Here is a 16303-nt window from a genome sequence, read left to right on the forward strand (position 1 = left end):
GTCACAGAGTTACGATTCCCAGGAAACCTTTAAAAAACTACAGTGCACAGAACTTTATACAGTGGTACCTCTTGTTATGTACCTAATTCGTTCTGGAGGTCCATTCTTAACCTGAAACTGTTCTTAACCTGAAGCACCACTTTAGCTAATGGGGCCTCCTGCTGTTGCGCCGCTGGAGCACAATTTCTGTTCTCATCCTGAAGCCAAGTTCTTAACCCGAGGTACTATTTCTGGGTTAGCAGGGTCTGTAACCTGAAGCATATGGAACCTGAAACGTATGTAACCCGAGGTACCACTATACAGGACTTTCATTGCACTATGTGTTTGATTATGGCCATTGCATTTACCATTTTTACATTTCTGAAAACTGATGCTGTTTAAACTTAAAAATAATACTTGTTGGGGAAAATACATAAAATTGCCCACATTGCACTGTGTGTGTATCTTGATGTTGTCATATATATTTTAGCAAGCAGCTTGTAAAATTATGAAGGCTGGAAAAAATAAATTGTGACTTGAACCAGCACAGAATTAATTCCTCTTTTTTTTTTTTTTTTTGGAGTGGGTGAACTTGAACAGTAACTAATTCCTTTTAGGAGGGGGGTGAAATGGAATGAATTTCTTGTTAAAATGAACTTTCCAAGCACTGATCTGAACTAGTAGGTAGTCTTGACAGAATATTTTGGTGTTATATTTTCTGGCTCCTCCCTTCAATCACTACTCCCCCCTGACCTTTTTCTACCATGACAAGTGTGTAGGTATTTCTGTCACCTGTGCACGCACATCATAGACCAGAAGGCCTGCCCACCCCTTTCTAGAAGAGTTTTTTTGTCCATAGTGCAGTTAAATACTAGCCATTTAATAAACAAGAAGGTTTAGGCTCATTTCATGTTTATGGGTATCACAAGAGATGGATCTTGGAAAGTTCATCTGTCAGCCTTGTTGACATCTCATGTTTGATATCTCCACCAGCTTTCACCCAGCCTTCACCGCGGCGTCTCCCATTGGGCAGCTCGTGGCACAACCTTCTTATGCAGGGCTTTACTGTTGGGGACCCTGTCAGAAGCCTTTTGTACACGAGGGCTGTCCACAGTGCTCTGTCTAAGTTGGAAATGCACCTGGAAGAGAGAAGACCACTAGAGTCCACGCTGCCATTCAATGCAAAGCCACCTCCTGTACCATTTGACTCCTGCATTGACTCAATCAAATACAGTGGTGCCTCGCAAGACGAAAAGAATCCGTTCCGCGATTCTCTTTGTCTAGCGGTTTTTTCGTCTTGCGAAGCAAGCCCATTGACAGCTTAGCAGATTAGCGCTATTAGCGGCTTAGCGGCTTTTAGCGGTTTATCGGCTTAGCGGATAAGCGGATAAGCGGCTTAGCGGCTTAGAAAAAGGGGGGGGGGGAGGAAAAAAAACCCACAAGACATTTTCGTCTTGCAAAGCAAGCCCATAGGAAATTCGTTTTGCGAAGCACCTCCAAAACAGAAAACTCTTTCGTCTAGCGAGTTTTCCGTCTTGCGAGGCATTCGTCTTGCGGGGCACCACTGTAAGCTCAAATCCAAAACGGGTGTAAAATTAATCATCCCAAGATAGAATATGTCTATTTAAAGAGGAGCAATGCAGCAATGTCAGAGGTGCTGATACTAGGGTGGCCCTGTGTCCTATTTGCTGTCCTCTAATTGAGTTGTGCAAGTGGTGCCACGAACTGGGCTCTGAGCTGAGGGGGAGCCATCTCAAAGCCCAGTCAACCAGTCAATGAGGCACTGGGCTTTGGGAAGGACGTGTGAGGCTCTGACAGAGTTCTGGAGTCCTCCCACCTCCTTTTCAAAGACTAATCAGCACTTTCCCAGCTTTGGGAAGGAGATGGGAGGGCTCTAGTACCCTGCCAGAGCCTCACACCTTCTTCCCAAAGCAGGGGACTTACTTATTTGCCTTTGGGAAGGCAGCCAAGGGCTGGACAGGGGGCCTCCAAATTTTGGCCTCACACAGGGCATCATAGTATTCAAATCCACCACTACACAGTCCAAGATTCAGTGATGGCCTCAAATACACTAAATGCTATGTTTCAAATGCTTGAAGCACAAGAACATGGCTTGCTACAGATGACAAGGCCTGGCCAGTAACAAATCTCAGTGAGTTTAAGGGGGAAAGTGTTTATTTTACTCTTTGATGGGACATGGATGTCTTGGCTAGGGATCCAGAAAGTCAGCAATAGGTTTCCATCTCTCCTTCCACCAGCAGGTGGCTCAGCCGAGCTCTGATTCACAGCACTGCCTCATCGCTCCACTCCCCGCCCCCAATACGCTACACCCCCTTGCAGGGTGAGGGTTTCCCTGGCAGTGGAGCCTCTCAGTAAATCATCAGAAATGCATTAAGAGCATTCCAGAAAATCTGGCTGTCTCCTCCCATGAAATGGGGTGGGGCTAAGCTGGGGAAGATCAGAAGCTCACAGAGAAGACGCGCACCTCCACAGAGTCGCAGGAGGGCTGCAGGCTGTTTGAGTGGCAGAATGCAGCCTTAAGGCCCAGGAGGTTGGCAAGCTGTGGAAGGCAGCTCAGTGACTGCCCTGAAGGGGGTGTTAGGCTGCCTTTGCTTCCCTGACATCACAGTTAAATGCCCCTTGAAGTATATGGCTCATTTCACTGAGATCAGTCTGGGCTTCCTAGTCCTGAAAGCCCAGTCCTGTGCCAGCCCCAAGTCACAAGGGGATGGTAAACAGGGACAGTTAACGCAGAGAAATGACCATTCTAGCACCTCAGGACAAAAAGAATGCCCAGCCCCCACACTCCAGCACTGCCAAAAATGGAAACTTGCCAAACTTCCTTCTTTTGTATGGAATATGGTCGCTGAGTTAAAACACAACTGTGTTACACAAGGTCCCGAGGACAAATAAATAGCAAAGCAAAAGGTCAGGGGTGAAGAACATATCTAGAGATTCTCCAACTTTCCATTGCAGACTGGCAGGAGGCCTTCATTCTCCCTAACTACACCCCCTGCTTCAAATACAGTTTTCCAAAGCAGCTTAATAGAATTTAGAGAGGCTATTTGCTACTTGTAGTTCTACGGAACAACAGAATTAGAGCTGAGGTTAAGAGCGCTGTGTAACTAAAGAGCACCCACAGCCTTTAATCGGGGTGGGCCAAGAAAAGATGCAATAACTATTTTATATCTTTGGATAGACATTACTTAGCACTCTACCAGTTCCAGATTTGGGGCTGGGTATTTCTAAATGGCAACAAGAGTGCTCTGAGCAGTGCTGGGCTAGCAGCCAGTTTAATTTCCTACAATGCCTGAAGGCAACACTAGGTGGGGAGAAATGTGGAAAATTTAAATGGTGGCTAATATCAGCCACCTGGATACTTGGAACTCTGGAATAGAATTAATATTTTTAAAAGGGGGGCATAGGGCAATGTCAGTGCTGGAGAACTGGGGCCTTGGCCTAAGGATGTCAGGTGCTGACATGGCCCCAGGTAGCACAGCTTGAGGAGTAGGAGCTGCATGGTTTTCTCAGCCAAGGCTCTAATGGGGCACCTGGAGCACAAAGAGATGCAACCTTACATGAGTGGTCTGCTTCAAACTACCCATCCTGGATTTCTGTGCATCCAATGAGCAGGTCATAGACAGGGCTAAGTAGGGCAATAGTTAAGGGAAATGCTGGGAGGTCTTCTCCTTACCAGTCTGGAAGAGAAGGTGAACTTCTGAAGCTGGGCTGGGCTAATGCTTTCCCATACTCTCAATGTTTCCACATTTTCATTAACCATAATTCCATGACCCAACTCTCATAGGGGTGCAGGGAAGGTTTCTTCCCACTATCTCCCAGGCGGCCCTACTCTAATTCACGCCTGAAGGCCCAGCTTAGAAAAACCTGGCACCTTTAACCTTTCCCTGACACTCACCACCGTGGGTGCAGCTGGGCCCACCGTCACCGTCACTGTCTGTGGCTGGTAGCCATCCGCTGATGCAGTGACTGTGTAAGTCCCAGGCAGCAGCAGCCGGAAATAGTCACCATGTTCTCCTACCAGAGAGAAAGAGGGGCTGAGAAGGTATAGAGAGCAGAGCCAGAGGACACCACTTGGGCTTGACTTGCCTGGCCTCAACCCCACAATTAGGGAGTCTTAGAGGGGGGGAACCCTGGCCAGAATCAGGGTTCAGTTGGTCCTGATTGTTCCTCTAACCAAGTGCTGAATTATGTATCTGCCCGGTGACACTCACTATGAACACAGCTCAAACTTGCAATGTACTCTGTGCCAGGCCAGAGAACAAGTTTATCTGTTTGTTTGTTTGTTTGCTTGTTTGTTTGTTTGTTTGTTTGTTTGCTTGTTTGTTTGTTTCACAATATTTCCACTTACGGAAATCACTGATACTTCCCTGCAGAAAGTGCAGGGAAGGGCAGGGGTTAGCACCCCAAAATTTCAATGGGGGGATTCTTATTGAGCTCAATGGCCCACTGCTACAGCAGTAGATTTACTGCATCGGTGTGTGTGTGTTGGACTAGATGAACTCTTTGACTACTAAGATATTGAAACTGGCTGCCTAAGAGACCATAAAGCTATAGGCATAACCAGTGCTTTTTTCTGGGGGTACACAGGGGTATGCATACCCCTAAACATTTTGTGAATCTTTGTACTTTTGACCATTTATTGTATTTATTTTTCCCAATTTGAACTATAAAATGGTGATTTTCTTGAGTCAAAATGAGAGTACCCCTAAACATTTTTTTTAGAAAAAAGCACTGGACATAACTCATGGCCTTTTCTATTTTGTTTTTGCTTGTTTTTATATGAGAAGCTTATACCCTTTATTGCCCCTGCGTGGGACACTTGGTCACAAGGAATAGATATCTTCACAACAGACTCTCAGAACCCCTTTTAGTCTTCCAGAATGACTCACTGCGAATGTTGTTAACGTAATGCAGAAAGCAGAAGAGAGTCATTTTCAAAGCAAAAGTAGTTTTATGAAGGTTTTTCTTTCAGATTATAAATGTGGGACCTACAAATACAGTAATGCCATTTAATTACCACCTATGATAATAGTCTGGCCTGTGTCAAGCTGGGTACCGACCTGAAGTGACATCATGGGCAATTCCTTTGACAGAGATGACAGCACCTGCGAGCCTGTTGTTGTTGTCATCGGACACCAGACCTTTGATGCCCTGGTGAACCTGCAAAACACAAATACCATCAAATAAGTGGATACCCTTAGAACTGGCGAAAGGGAGTTCACACTGCCTAGATCCAGAATGCAGTGGTTCGGCTTGCCTAGCTCTATGAACCTCCCTGAGACCTCCGGGTATTGGGTGGTATATAAATTCAATGGAGGAGGAGGAGGAGGAGGAGGAGGAGGAGGAGGAGGAGGAGGAGGAGGAGGAGGAGGAGGAGAAGAAGAAGAAGAAGAAGAAGAAGAAGAAGAAGAAGAAGAAGAAGAAGAAGAAGAAGAAGAAGAACTACTCCCGAGAACAGAGCTTGACCCACACCCCACAAGTGATGCCTTCTAGCTCAGTGATAAAGCACATGTTCCAAATGCAAAAGACCCCAAGAGATCCTTGGTATCTCCAGATAAGGTTGCCAAAAGCCCTGCCTGTAACTTTCAGTACAGTGGTACCTCGGGTTAAGAACTTAATTCGTTCTGGAGGTCTGTTCTTAACCTGAAACTGTTCTTAACCTGAGGTACCACTTTAGCTAATGGGGCCTCCCGCTGCCGCCCCGCGATTTCTGTTCTCATCCTGAAGCAAAGTTCTTAACCCAAGGTACTATTTCTGGGTTAGCGGAGTCTGTAACCTGAAGTGTCTGTAACCTGAGGTACCACTGTACTGAATTGGATGGACAAGTGCTCTGACTTGGTCGTGGTCTGGTGTAACCAGTGCTTTTTCTTGAGGGATGCAGGGGTACGCATACCCCTAAACATTTTGTGCATCTAAGTTTGGCCTTATTGAGGGGCAGTATTTCAATATGAGTAGGAAAATTAAAGCACCCCTAAATATTTTTTTTTAGAAAAAAAAGCACTGGGCATAAGGCAGCTGCCACGGAGCACTGGAGGTGAGTCTGGGGAACTAAGGCAGGTAGTGCTGATGAGAAATTTAGCTAATGGGCAAAATAAAAACTGACAAATTGCCAGATCAGCATCCACACCATATTTAAAAAATGGATCCGGGGGAAATGAGACAACTCTGTAGAGGGGTTGGGCAGGATGACACCCTGGCAGCTTTATTACCTCCTCTATGTAGGTGATAAGTGCTTCAGCATTTTTCCGCCACTCAAACACCAAACTGCTCTCTGGTGGGAATTTTTCGCAACTCAGTTCAAGGGTAATCTCAAAGCAATTGGTGTGCAGATAGTTGAAATCTTGCATCCCTGCAAGGCAAAGAGATGAGGATATTGATTTGTTCCACAATGGGGCTGAATGCAGTCCTCTCAGTCTGATCCTTGGGACTCTCCCCAAGCCACACCCCTTCCTGGCTCTCCTTTTGCCTGGTTGGAAAACATGCCCTTGTCCTCTGATAATGCCTCTTGCTTACCTGCGTGGAAGATGGAGAGGGGCGTGTGAGTTTGTGTGGAAACCAGCCTGCTGTACAAAGGTAACATTTATATCCAGTGCTTTCGCACCCACTACCAACATGCATGTGGCCCTGGGAAGAAGCAAGTTTCCCCTCCCCTGTTTGATAAAATCACCTCAGCCTCTTGCTGGATTGTGGGGGCGAGGTAAAGAGACGTGTGTCAGTTCTGGTGTGCACAAATGTCTGAGCTTTGCAGGTGTTATGTACTGAGTTGAATAGGATCCAGAATGCAGCAGTCTGATTGGTCCTAGAACAATAGGATCCAGAATGCAGCAGTCTGATTGGTCCACAGGAGCCACCCAATCCAGCTCCAGGTGGAAGTGAATCTGCAACCTGGTTGGTCTACAGGAGAATCCCGGAATTAGCCAATCACGTGGGGCCCATTGTGTAAATAATGTATATAAAGCAGACCCTGTGTGCCACTGAAATGTGGCCTCCAGGAAGGTGCCCATGAAGGAATGTGCCCCTTAGAGTGAAAAAGGTTCCCCACCTCCACATTTCAGGAACAGATGGAAAAACAAACATATTACAAAACAGGCTTCTTTAGGCACAGGCACCATTGGCTCTTCATCTCCTCTTCCAATGTACAGAATTTCCTGGTGGGGCCACATGTATCATTTCTTCCCTCCAGAATAACCTAGCTGAGTCTCCCCCTTTCTCCCTTTCCTCTTCTCCCAATCTCTCCATCCCCCGTTCCTCCTACATGGGCTATTTCAAATGCCTCTGCCTTTCCCCCTTGGCTTTACCTTTGCTGAGTGAATACCAGGAGGCTCCATTGGTGATGCCATCAGGAAAGATATCTCCACAATTTGTGCCTTGGTGCATCGTTCCATGGGCATATGAATAGCTTTTGGCCAGCTGTAAAGAAAGAGCCAAGCTAGTCATAGATTCCTACCCACTCACTTTCATACGCATTGCAGGGCACAGGCAGAATCCAGATTCAAATTCATTAATTTGCAAACAATAAAAAGACACCCGTGGCTCTCAGACTTTGCAACATCAGTTCCCTGTGCTTCCCATCAAGAAGACCTACACTCCAGCACTGTCCAAAGCTAACAAAATCCAGCACCCGGGGAAAGTGCTGTGGCTATTATGTCTGCTACCACTCACCTTCTGGAAGAGGCTGTCATCGGGAGTGGGGCTGTTCTGTGCTTGCCAGACGCTCCGGCTTCTCTGCTCTTGGGATTTATCATATGGGTAGTTGGCAACGACGGCACCACCATGGAGATTGGCCGAGAGAATGAAATTGTAGCTTTTCATCCACTGAATCACAGCAAAAGTCTCTGGTTCCACCTGCGAAGGGGGAGAAGCAGGGAAGTCCAGGCAAGAACCACATCCTTATTTCCAGCATTCCCAGTTTGGTACAACTAGGACCGTACCCCTGCTAGGACCGTACCCCTTCAAAATGTAGAGGTAGACTTCCATGACTGAGTGCTCTGCCATGTCAAGTCACCTGGTGCTGGAAAGCTATTGTATCAAGGAGAAAGGTTTTTGCATGGCCTTCCCCTTAATGTGTTCATGGCCAGGTTTTTGAGAGTGGCCCACTTTCAGTGGTCTTTTCCTCCAGCCCCCCCCCCCCCCCATGTTTACCATATTGTGATAGCAGATGTATTGCATCCTGTGGAAATTAAAATGGTGGCAGGTGTGAGCCCTCCTAGTGATTTGGCATTTGCCCTAGTAGGCCATAGTCTTGTGCCAGGCTGGAATGTGCCACTTTTATATGTGCTGTGGAAATGTTTTTTTTTTTTTTTTTTTGAAGAGGATCTTCAAAAATGTGATTACCCTATCTGCATTGTGAAGTGGTACAATCCTGGAAGTACATTCTTTTCCTGAATGGATAGATTGGCTCCTAGTGAAAGATCATAGAATCATAGAGTTGGAAGAGACCACAAGGGCCATCGAGTCCAACCCCCTGCCAAGCAGGAAACACCATCAGAGCACTCCTGACATATGGTTGTCAAGCCTCTGCTTAAAGACCTCCAAAGAAGGAGACTCCACCACACTCCTTGGCAGCAAATTCCACTGTCGAACAGCTCTTACTGTCAGGAAGTTCTTCCTAATGTTTAGGTGGAATCTTCTTTCTTGTAGTTTGGATCCATTGCTCCGTGTCTGCTTCTCTGGAGCAGCAGAAAACAACCTTTCTCCCTCCTCTATGTGACATCCTTTTATATATTTGAACATGGCTATCATATCACCCCTTAACCTCCTCTTCTCCAGGCTAAACATGCCCAGCTCCCTTAGCCGTTCCTCATAAGGCATCGTTTCCAGGCCTTTGACCATTTTGGTTGCCCTCCTCTGGACACGTTCCAGTTTGTCAGTGTCCTTCTTGAACTGTGGTGCCCAGAACTGGACACAGTACTCCAGGTGAGGTCTGACCAGAGCACAATACAGTGGCACTATTACTTCCCTTGATCTAGATGCTATACTCCTATTGATGCAGCCCAGAATTGCACTGGCTTTTTAAGCTGCCACGTCAACTGTTGGCTCATGTCAAGTTTGTGGTCAACCAAGACTCCTAGATCCTTTTCACATGTATTGCTCTCAAGCCAGGTGTCACTCATCTTGTATTTGAGAATGAGACCAAGAGAATGGCATGTTGGGAAACTGTGTACGTGCAGCTACTCACACAGGCAGTTAAGGTTTGGCAGACAGCCAGAAAGTCATGTGAAGGAGTAAGTCTGCCAGGTGATAACAGAGGCATGGAGACAGCTCCCTGATTGGTCAAGCTCTCTCAAGGGAGTGATAATTAATGGCCTACTAACTGGAATGTGTTAGTTCAGTATTTCAGTGGTTCAGTGTGTCAGTGAGTGTAGGAGTTGTGAGTCGTGTCAGAGAGAGCTATCTAAAGATCCTGTAAATAGTCCACTGTATATAATAAACACCTAACTTCAAAGTTCCTGGTTCCTGCTTCGTCTATCCTGTCTGCAGCCAAGTTGCCAATTGCTTCCGTGGATTCTGCGTTTACTCTGCTAGGTCTTGTGGGATGTAAACACAGGAGCAGTCAATGACGACATTCCTAGAGAGTACATGTTAGAACATGGGGAGGGATGTCTGTCTAGCAAGCAGGTAAACTTCCTGGGGACGGACTTCCTCCGCATGTGACCAGAGGTGGGTGTGGCCTCACCTGTGCAGGTAAATGATAAAAGCACAGGGCAGGCAGCCATATCTCTCTCTCTCATCTTCATCTTCTGAAGGAGCAGCATGCCCTCTTGGCTCTCAGCCAAGAGAGGACTAAGGGACTATCTTCCATAAGATAGATTCTGAGTGTATTTTACCTTTTTAAGTCTGTCTGCCTTCTGGGATCATATTGTGAACAGAACGTGAGTAAACTCTTTTATACTTTTATAAAGACTGTGTCGTGTCTTGTATTTTAAGAGGGAACAAAAGGGGAAATTACCAGAGTAATTATTATAGAGGTTCTAGCGAACCTGTGCAGATGTTACCGTTGCAAACTTAAAGGGGAATGTCATAAACTCTGCTGATATTTTGGGAACTTGTTAGCACAAGTTGGATTAGGATATAATCTCACAATATATCCTTTTCTGCACCCCTGAACATTCCCACAGGTCTGGCTAAGGTCCTACAACTAGTCAGAAAGTTGCGAAACACCAATAGGTTTTGCCAATATGGCAAGTAGAATAAATTTTTCTTCTGCATCACTGCAAGAAATCAACCTTGTGGACTTCATAGCCCTCACTGGTCCGATTTGTGGGTGGAATGAAACCCAAGCACCCCATATGTCTGGCTGCAGCCATGGGTCGGTGGCACTGAAACAGAACATCCAGTGTGCTGGATATTGGGAGTAAACTGGGAGATGGATATTGGATGTAGCAACACTGGAACTAATGTGGGAGTTGAGGCGAAAGAAGAAGAGAAGGATCATAGAGAGGGGAACCTGAACTGCCACAGCCCTGGAGGGTTGTCCTAAAGCGAGTGTTGTTTTTGTGAAGCACACCCAGGCAGACAAGACGTTGAGTGAGTCTACAGTAATGTGTTACCTGACTCCTCCAGTTGTCTGGCAAGGGTATGTGGTGGTTGGGTCCACCCTGTTTCTCGTTGTAGTACATGACAGTATTGAGGTCAGGAAAGTTTCGGTTAAGGTCGACTCCATTGGCATTGTTTCTCCCAACGAGGTATCCTAAGGGACTTTGGCTCTAGAGAAGAATGAATGGTAAGCATGTGAGTCCTAGGCATGGCTAAGTGCACACCAAACCCCACCTTGCCACTTTTGTTGGTGTATGTGTCAATGAGAATTTCAGGAAACACAAGGATATGCAAAATCTCTGGGCTTCTGAGTGTTAATCCCAGCTGGCAGGCATCTTCTGACCCTGTTTAACATTATCAGCAGCCACCATCATTTAAATTAGATTAGAGTTTGATTTATTTGCTGCTTTCCAACAGACTGTTGCACTCAAAATAGCTCAGAATCCACAGAATCCCCTGCCTCCCCTCCCAGCAGCAAATCCTCATATTTTTATGGTCAGAAATTCTTGCATCTATTTGTCCCCTAGACAACAGAATGGGGAAGCCCAATAAAGGAAAAAGTAATGAGAAGAGCAGCATGACCAATCTGGGTCTCCAGTGAGATTAAATACTTTACTAGGCAGTGCTCCAGGCCTTGTTCAGTACAGTTTCTGTTCTGGCATTTAAAGGCTAGGAATTACTGACAGTACCAGAGATGAAACCAATGCATTCAAATCAAGGAGCTCTGGGAATATATATTGACACCACATGAGTTTCATCAGAAATCCAGTGAGAGTGGAAATAAATCAACACAATAGCTAGGCCAATAGCTCTGGGGCTTGGCCCATGGGGCTCTGCTGTTAGTACCACTCTTGGCAGATGAAACAAGTCCAGTATCGTTAAATGGGCTTTCTAAGCATCTCGGCCTGCTTTGGTTGCCCATCACCAGAATGCAGTGGAAGGGCACAGAACTTGTCTAGAAGCCATGACTAAATCAAATCCCTAAGAAAAAAACCCCAGTGCTACTAGCTTGGCTATTACTGTGCTATGAAGGGTCAATGTGTAGGCTGTCCACTTAGGCAAAAGCATTGCTAGGTACTTAAAAAAAATCTTGGGGCACAGACTCATGACACTAATTTGCCTCTGGGCAAATTAAGAGGGAGGGTGACTGTGGTCTCACCAGCACTGTGTTCTGCAAAGTGCCCAGTAAAGCAGAGGTGGCTGACCTGAGGCCCTCCAGGTATTGTTGGACTTCAGTTCCCATCTGCCCCAGTCAGTCTTTCCAATGGTCATGGATGATGGGAGTTGTAGTCCAACAACATCTGGAGGGTGATAGCTTAGCTACCCCTGCTGTAAATAAAGTAAATACACACATACACAGAACCTTTTAGAAGGAGGAAAAGATCCAGCAAAAGACCAGGAGCTCAGGACCCTAACAAAACCCATACACTCGTTCATTTAAAAGGGACATTAAAAAGAGGGATTAAAATGTACATATACTAATTCATATCTATAGATGCAACTTTAGAAATAATTATAGTAATTTAAACATGAGTTGGATCCAGACTAAGTTAGTTGAACTTAGTTCCCATTGAAATAAATGTGACTTAAGTCATGATTATCTTAACCCATTGATTTCATTTGGATCCAAGTTCAGTGATGGGTATGAGCTGCTAGTGGAGTCTGATAGACTTGTCCTCCGTGACCCCACCTCCTGCATGTTTCCCCCTCTGCTATTCCTCCCTTTGCCTCCCTCAGACAACCTTCTTCCATCATCACCATGGCTACTGAGATAAGGAAGGGATGCTTGCCTGGTACCTGGGCAGCTGCCACCTCGTATCCATCTGGGTTCATGGTGGGCAAGAGGTGAATGCGCGTCTCATGGATGAGCTGCGTGACGCGCTGGTTGCCATGCCGATACTGTTCACACAGGAACTCTGCGAGCTGGAGCAGCAGTTCCCGGCCCAGCACTTCATTCCCGTGCATGTTTGCCACATACTTGAACTCTGGCTCCACTGGGAAAGTGAGAGATTTGCTGATATTAGAACAGTGGCTGGAATAATACCCAGGGTTGGTTGGTGCTCTGGAAGCGTAGACACTGGGAAGAATGCGGGGGCGCATGTTCCCCATTGATGTCCCACAGGGATTAAACTCTAGCTGTGCCCTTTTGTGCTGCTGTGAAGAGTCTCTCTGTGGGGGTCATCCACCATCTGCTGCAGGCTTCCCCAACCAGTTCCAGCCAGCACAGCTGATGAGCGTTGGGGTCCAAAACATCTGGAGGGCACCTGGTTGGGAAGGCTGATCTAGTGTATCACAGAGTCACAGACAACTGCTGATGCCTTAGGCCATTTCGTGCCATTGGTCCACCGAGCTTGATGCTGTCTACATGGACTGGTAAATGGCACTGACTGGGGATATTCTGGCATGCAAAGCCATTGACAATGACAAAGCTCTGTCACTGAGCTGTGGCTCTTCTCCACCTTGCTGAACCCCGCAAAGAACTGTGGAGTCAGGGTGGCGCAACCCCTGAGAATCTGTGCCCCAAGAGAGTTGCAAGAAGCAATGGGAGTGGTGTAAATTTTTTTTGGGGGGGAGAAGCATTTTCTTTGATTCAGGACTGATGAGAGGGTCCATTCAAATCAGAAAGGTCAGGTTCTCTCTATGCCCTTATTTTGTACAGCCAGCCCCCCCCCCTTCCCAGTTCCTTCATCTCCTGTCACTGCTATGTCACATTCCAGACTTCAAAAGCCTTGAGGGGTTTTAGACTGAACTGCAAAATCAAATCAATCCTTCATCTTGGCCTGGCCTCAAATTCTTTTCTCTAAAACCACTCTCCCCCCCCCCCTAAAGCGGCCCCTTTAACTCCATATGCAAGACAAGCAGCCTTCAGAGTACAGGAGGGCGAGGGCTTCCTCAGGCTGCAAAAGGACCCTACCTGCTGCTCAACCCCACAGTCAGAGATGGCACTATGGGGTGAAGAGGACAGTTAAATTGCACATTGGAGAAATGGAAGGGCGGCGTGCTTGCAACAACTTTCCCAGACCCAAAGGAAACAAAACAAGGTCAAAGGGAATCCTAACGTATCCAGACACCTCTTGTGCAATCTGGCATCTGCAGACAGCCCTTTCCCTTTCTTATCCACTCTTCCTCAGCTCCTTGTCCCTCTCCTGTGTCCCTCTCCTCTGCCCAAACAGACAGCCTGCAGGCATTCTTATGGTACCTCCTGCTGGGTGTTTATTATGGGGTTGGTGCTATAATGATCCCTATGCCCATTTGCAATATCTCAACAACCTGCTTGCAAATTAAGCACCCATCTAGAAGCACCCCTAGCCAACACTGTATACTGCAGAGCTTGGAGAGAGAAAACACAGCCTCACATTCAGCCTGAAGCTCACAGGCTTTTAGCAGAATTTGCCTTGCAGGGTTGTTGTGCAGACAAAATGCTGGGCTGAATGGCAAGGAGAGGGGGAATACAGGCTGACCATTTGATACTAATGACCTTCCCACAATAAACACTTGCCTGGAAGCACACACACAAAAAAGTCTTGATCAATTAGAATCAGTTCATGTCAGTTGAAATGTCTCAGTAAATAAAACTGCTTTTGCCTGACACTGAAATGATAACAATATTATAGGAGATGAAACTCTTTGGGGAGGGCATTCAACATCCAGGGCATCATTGTCAGATAAAAGCCCCCCCCCCCCCGTTTATGATCATCTCACTTCCGATGGAAGAGGTACTTGGAGAAGGACCTGAGAACTCTTGCCTCTGTCTGACTCTGGTGCCTAGCTATTGGCCTCAGCATCTACCTAATTCAGTGCACACCCCAGACCCTTGCTTCTTCCAGAGGCATTAGGCTCCACCAAAGCCACATCTGCCATAGAAGTATGAAAAGCTAGGCAGCCCCAAAAGGAGGTTTCCCACACCAGCCAAGGTTAACCATAAACTTCAGTTCCTTCAGCTCTTCTTCCTAGAATCAGAGTTGCGCAGTAGGTAGTGATCTGGACTTGAACCCCGGGGAGCTGGATTTAATTTTTACCTCAGCCACAGACCTCGGACTGCTCTTTGGACACATCTCTCTCCCTCGATTCCTCAAGTGTAAAATGAACAACAGACGAAAAGCAATACATGCCAGGTCGCCATGGCGAGTCTCTGTCAGCTGACACACGGCTGCATCCTGCACAGCTCCTCCTCCCCACAGTCTCTGCTTGCGCTAGTTAGGAGTGCCGTGGGGCTGGGCTTTGCTGGCCACAGGGGTTCCTGGTTAGAAGCCAGGGCAGCACTGAATCTCACTACTCCGGAACTTGGCATGGGGTTGGAAGCACACAAAGAAGCAACTGCTCAGCCGCAGGAAAGGGTTACAACCCTAGGAAAACACTTACTGGGCTCATGGATGCCGGGATAGTCGCTGAACTCCAGCACATAGAGGTGGCGGCCCTGGACGCTGCGCCCAATGCTGTACAGCCTGGTAATGTATGGGCAGGCACCCTTCACATCAAACAGGGCTTGCACCAGCTCCTCATAGCGGTGATGGAAGAAGTTCACTGAGGCTGCCACCCTCGCCAAGAGCAGGACCTTTCCAAGGATCCAGAGCCACTGAGACATCCTCCTGCGGGTGGGCGGCATGCAGCTCTTTGCACCGAGGAGATGTGAGCACAGCCCAGGCTCCCTGCCTACCAGGAGCTAAAGTGCAAACTCAAACCAGCTCTCTCCAGTTTCACAGCCAAGTGCCAGCCCACTGCACCTGCCGTGGTCATGGTGGGAGGGCTATCTCAGTGAATGCCCCTCACAGCTCAGGAAGAATTTACAACTCGGAGCTCTTGTGTGCTTTCTGTCTGTCTGTCTCTCTCTCTCTCTCTCCCCCCACCCAAAGAGTTCCTGAAGCCAGAATTCTTCCAAGCTTCTGTACATTTGGAAAGTTGTACTGATTCCTGTTCATTTATTAACTCGAGGGTAAACAGGGCCCTAAAGCCGCCTGGCTCTCATTGCAGGCCAGGAGGAACCTGATCAAACTCTTACAAACAAGGGGCGCATTCAGGAGCTGAGGCATCTTCTGCCGAGGGCTCCAGTTGTGCCAGGACTTGGCCATTTTTCAGCTCCAGACCTGAGACTTGGGACTATAAAGAAAAGCGCCTCTGAGCATGGAGAGTGCCTCCCTGTCTCCACTGAGGAACTGCACCCTGTCACACCACTTTTTCAGGATTAAGGCGCAGGGCTTCCAAAGCACAGCCGGCATGGGCCCTGGCATCTTTGTTTTTAGAAATTAAGCCCTGGTATGGCAGATGGTTTGAAATGCCACAGCCCCATGGACTAATGATGCCAAAAAAAGAAGCCGCAAACTAACAGCGTGTCAAATAAGGTGCCTTGCAGAGTGAATGTGGCCAAGGACAGAGGGCAGCACATTCTGTACCTGTGCCTCTGTCTCTCTTGAAGTAAAGGATTTACTCCTTAGCCTTTTCTTCTGTCCTGCAAGACAATGGGTACAGATTTTTCCTCCAGGTTTGCCCCTGAAGCCTTTCTCATGAATTAGTATAGCCGCAAGGCAGCAAAGGATCAGAGTTTTCCTTCTCCTAGATGGGCTGCCTCACTTCCATCTACCACATGCGCAGTAACCACCTTCTCAGACATTGGACTCACTATTGGTCTCATCCACTAAATCTTCCAGGGCCTGTCTTCACATGCAGGGGAACTTCCTATCTCACTGAACGGTTTGAGACCCATTGGCTACCCTCACCTAGTTTAGCCAGCCAGTTTAAAACAACTTTATTACGACTTTTAAACAATGTT

The 16303-nt window shown here is 47.2% G+C and overlaps 1 protein-coding gene across 3 annotated transcripts; it reads right to left on the minus strand.

Annotated features, from left to right (window-relative positions):
• Window positions 1-838: 838 nt before the first annotated feature.
• On the minus strand, window positions 839-15357 carry CPN1 (carboxypeptidase N subunit 1). 3 transcript variants are annotated; one of them, XM_081863467.1, is made up of 9 exons: window positions 14899-15357; window positions 12334-12530; window positions 10551-10706; window positions 7663-7845; window positions 7299-7410; window positions 6210-6349; window positions 5061-5160; window positions 3896-4014; window positions 839-1118 (listed from the first exon to the last, which is right to left on the minus strand). In XM_081863467.1, exons 1-9 carry the CDS (start codon window positions 15140-15142, stop codon window positions 987-989), a joined length of 1383 nt encoding a protein of 460 aa, XP_081719593.1. In that variant the 5' UTR covers window positions 15143-15357; the 3' UTR covers window positions 839-986. The 3 variants fall into 3 exon arrangements, with proteins under 3 accessions (XP_081719593.1, XP_081719595.1, XP_081719594.1); XM_081863469.1 differs by lacking the exon at window positions 14899-15357 and adding an exon at window positions 14569-14707; XM_081863468.1 differs by lacking the exon at window positions 14899-15357 and adding an exon at window positions 14556-14696.
• Between the last annotated feature and the right edge of the window lie 946 nt (window positions 15358-16303).

This window comes from Podarcis erhardii, assembly GCF_964252035.2.
Source record: "Podarcis erhardii genome assembly, chromosome: 5".
In the NCBI taxonomy this organism is placed as follows: Eukaryota; Metazoa; Chordata; class Lepidosauria; order Squamata; family Lacertidae; genus Podarcis; species Podarcis erhardii.

Coding starts and splice junctions, on each gene's coding strand:
- CPN1 (XM_081863467.1), bottom strand. CDS start 15,142: ATGCCGCCCACCCGCAGGAGGATGTCTCAGTGGCTCTGGATCCTTGGA. Junction 5,161..6,209: donor TTATCACCTACATAGAGGAG/GTAATAAAGCTG, acceptor TGTGTTTTGCAG/GTTCACCAGGGCATCAAAGG. Junction 1,119..3,895: donor GCCCAGCTGCACCCACGGTG/GTGAGTGTCAGG, acceptor TCTCTCTTCCAG/GTGCATTTCCAACTTAGACA.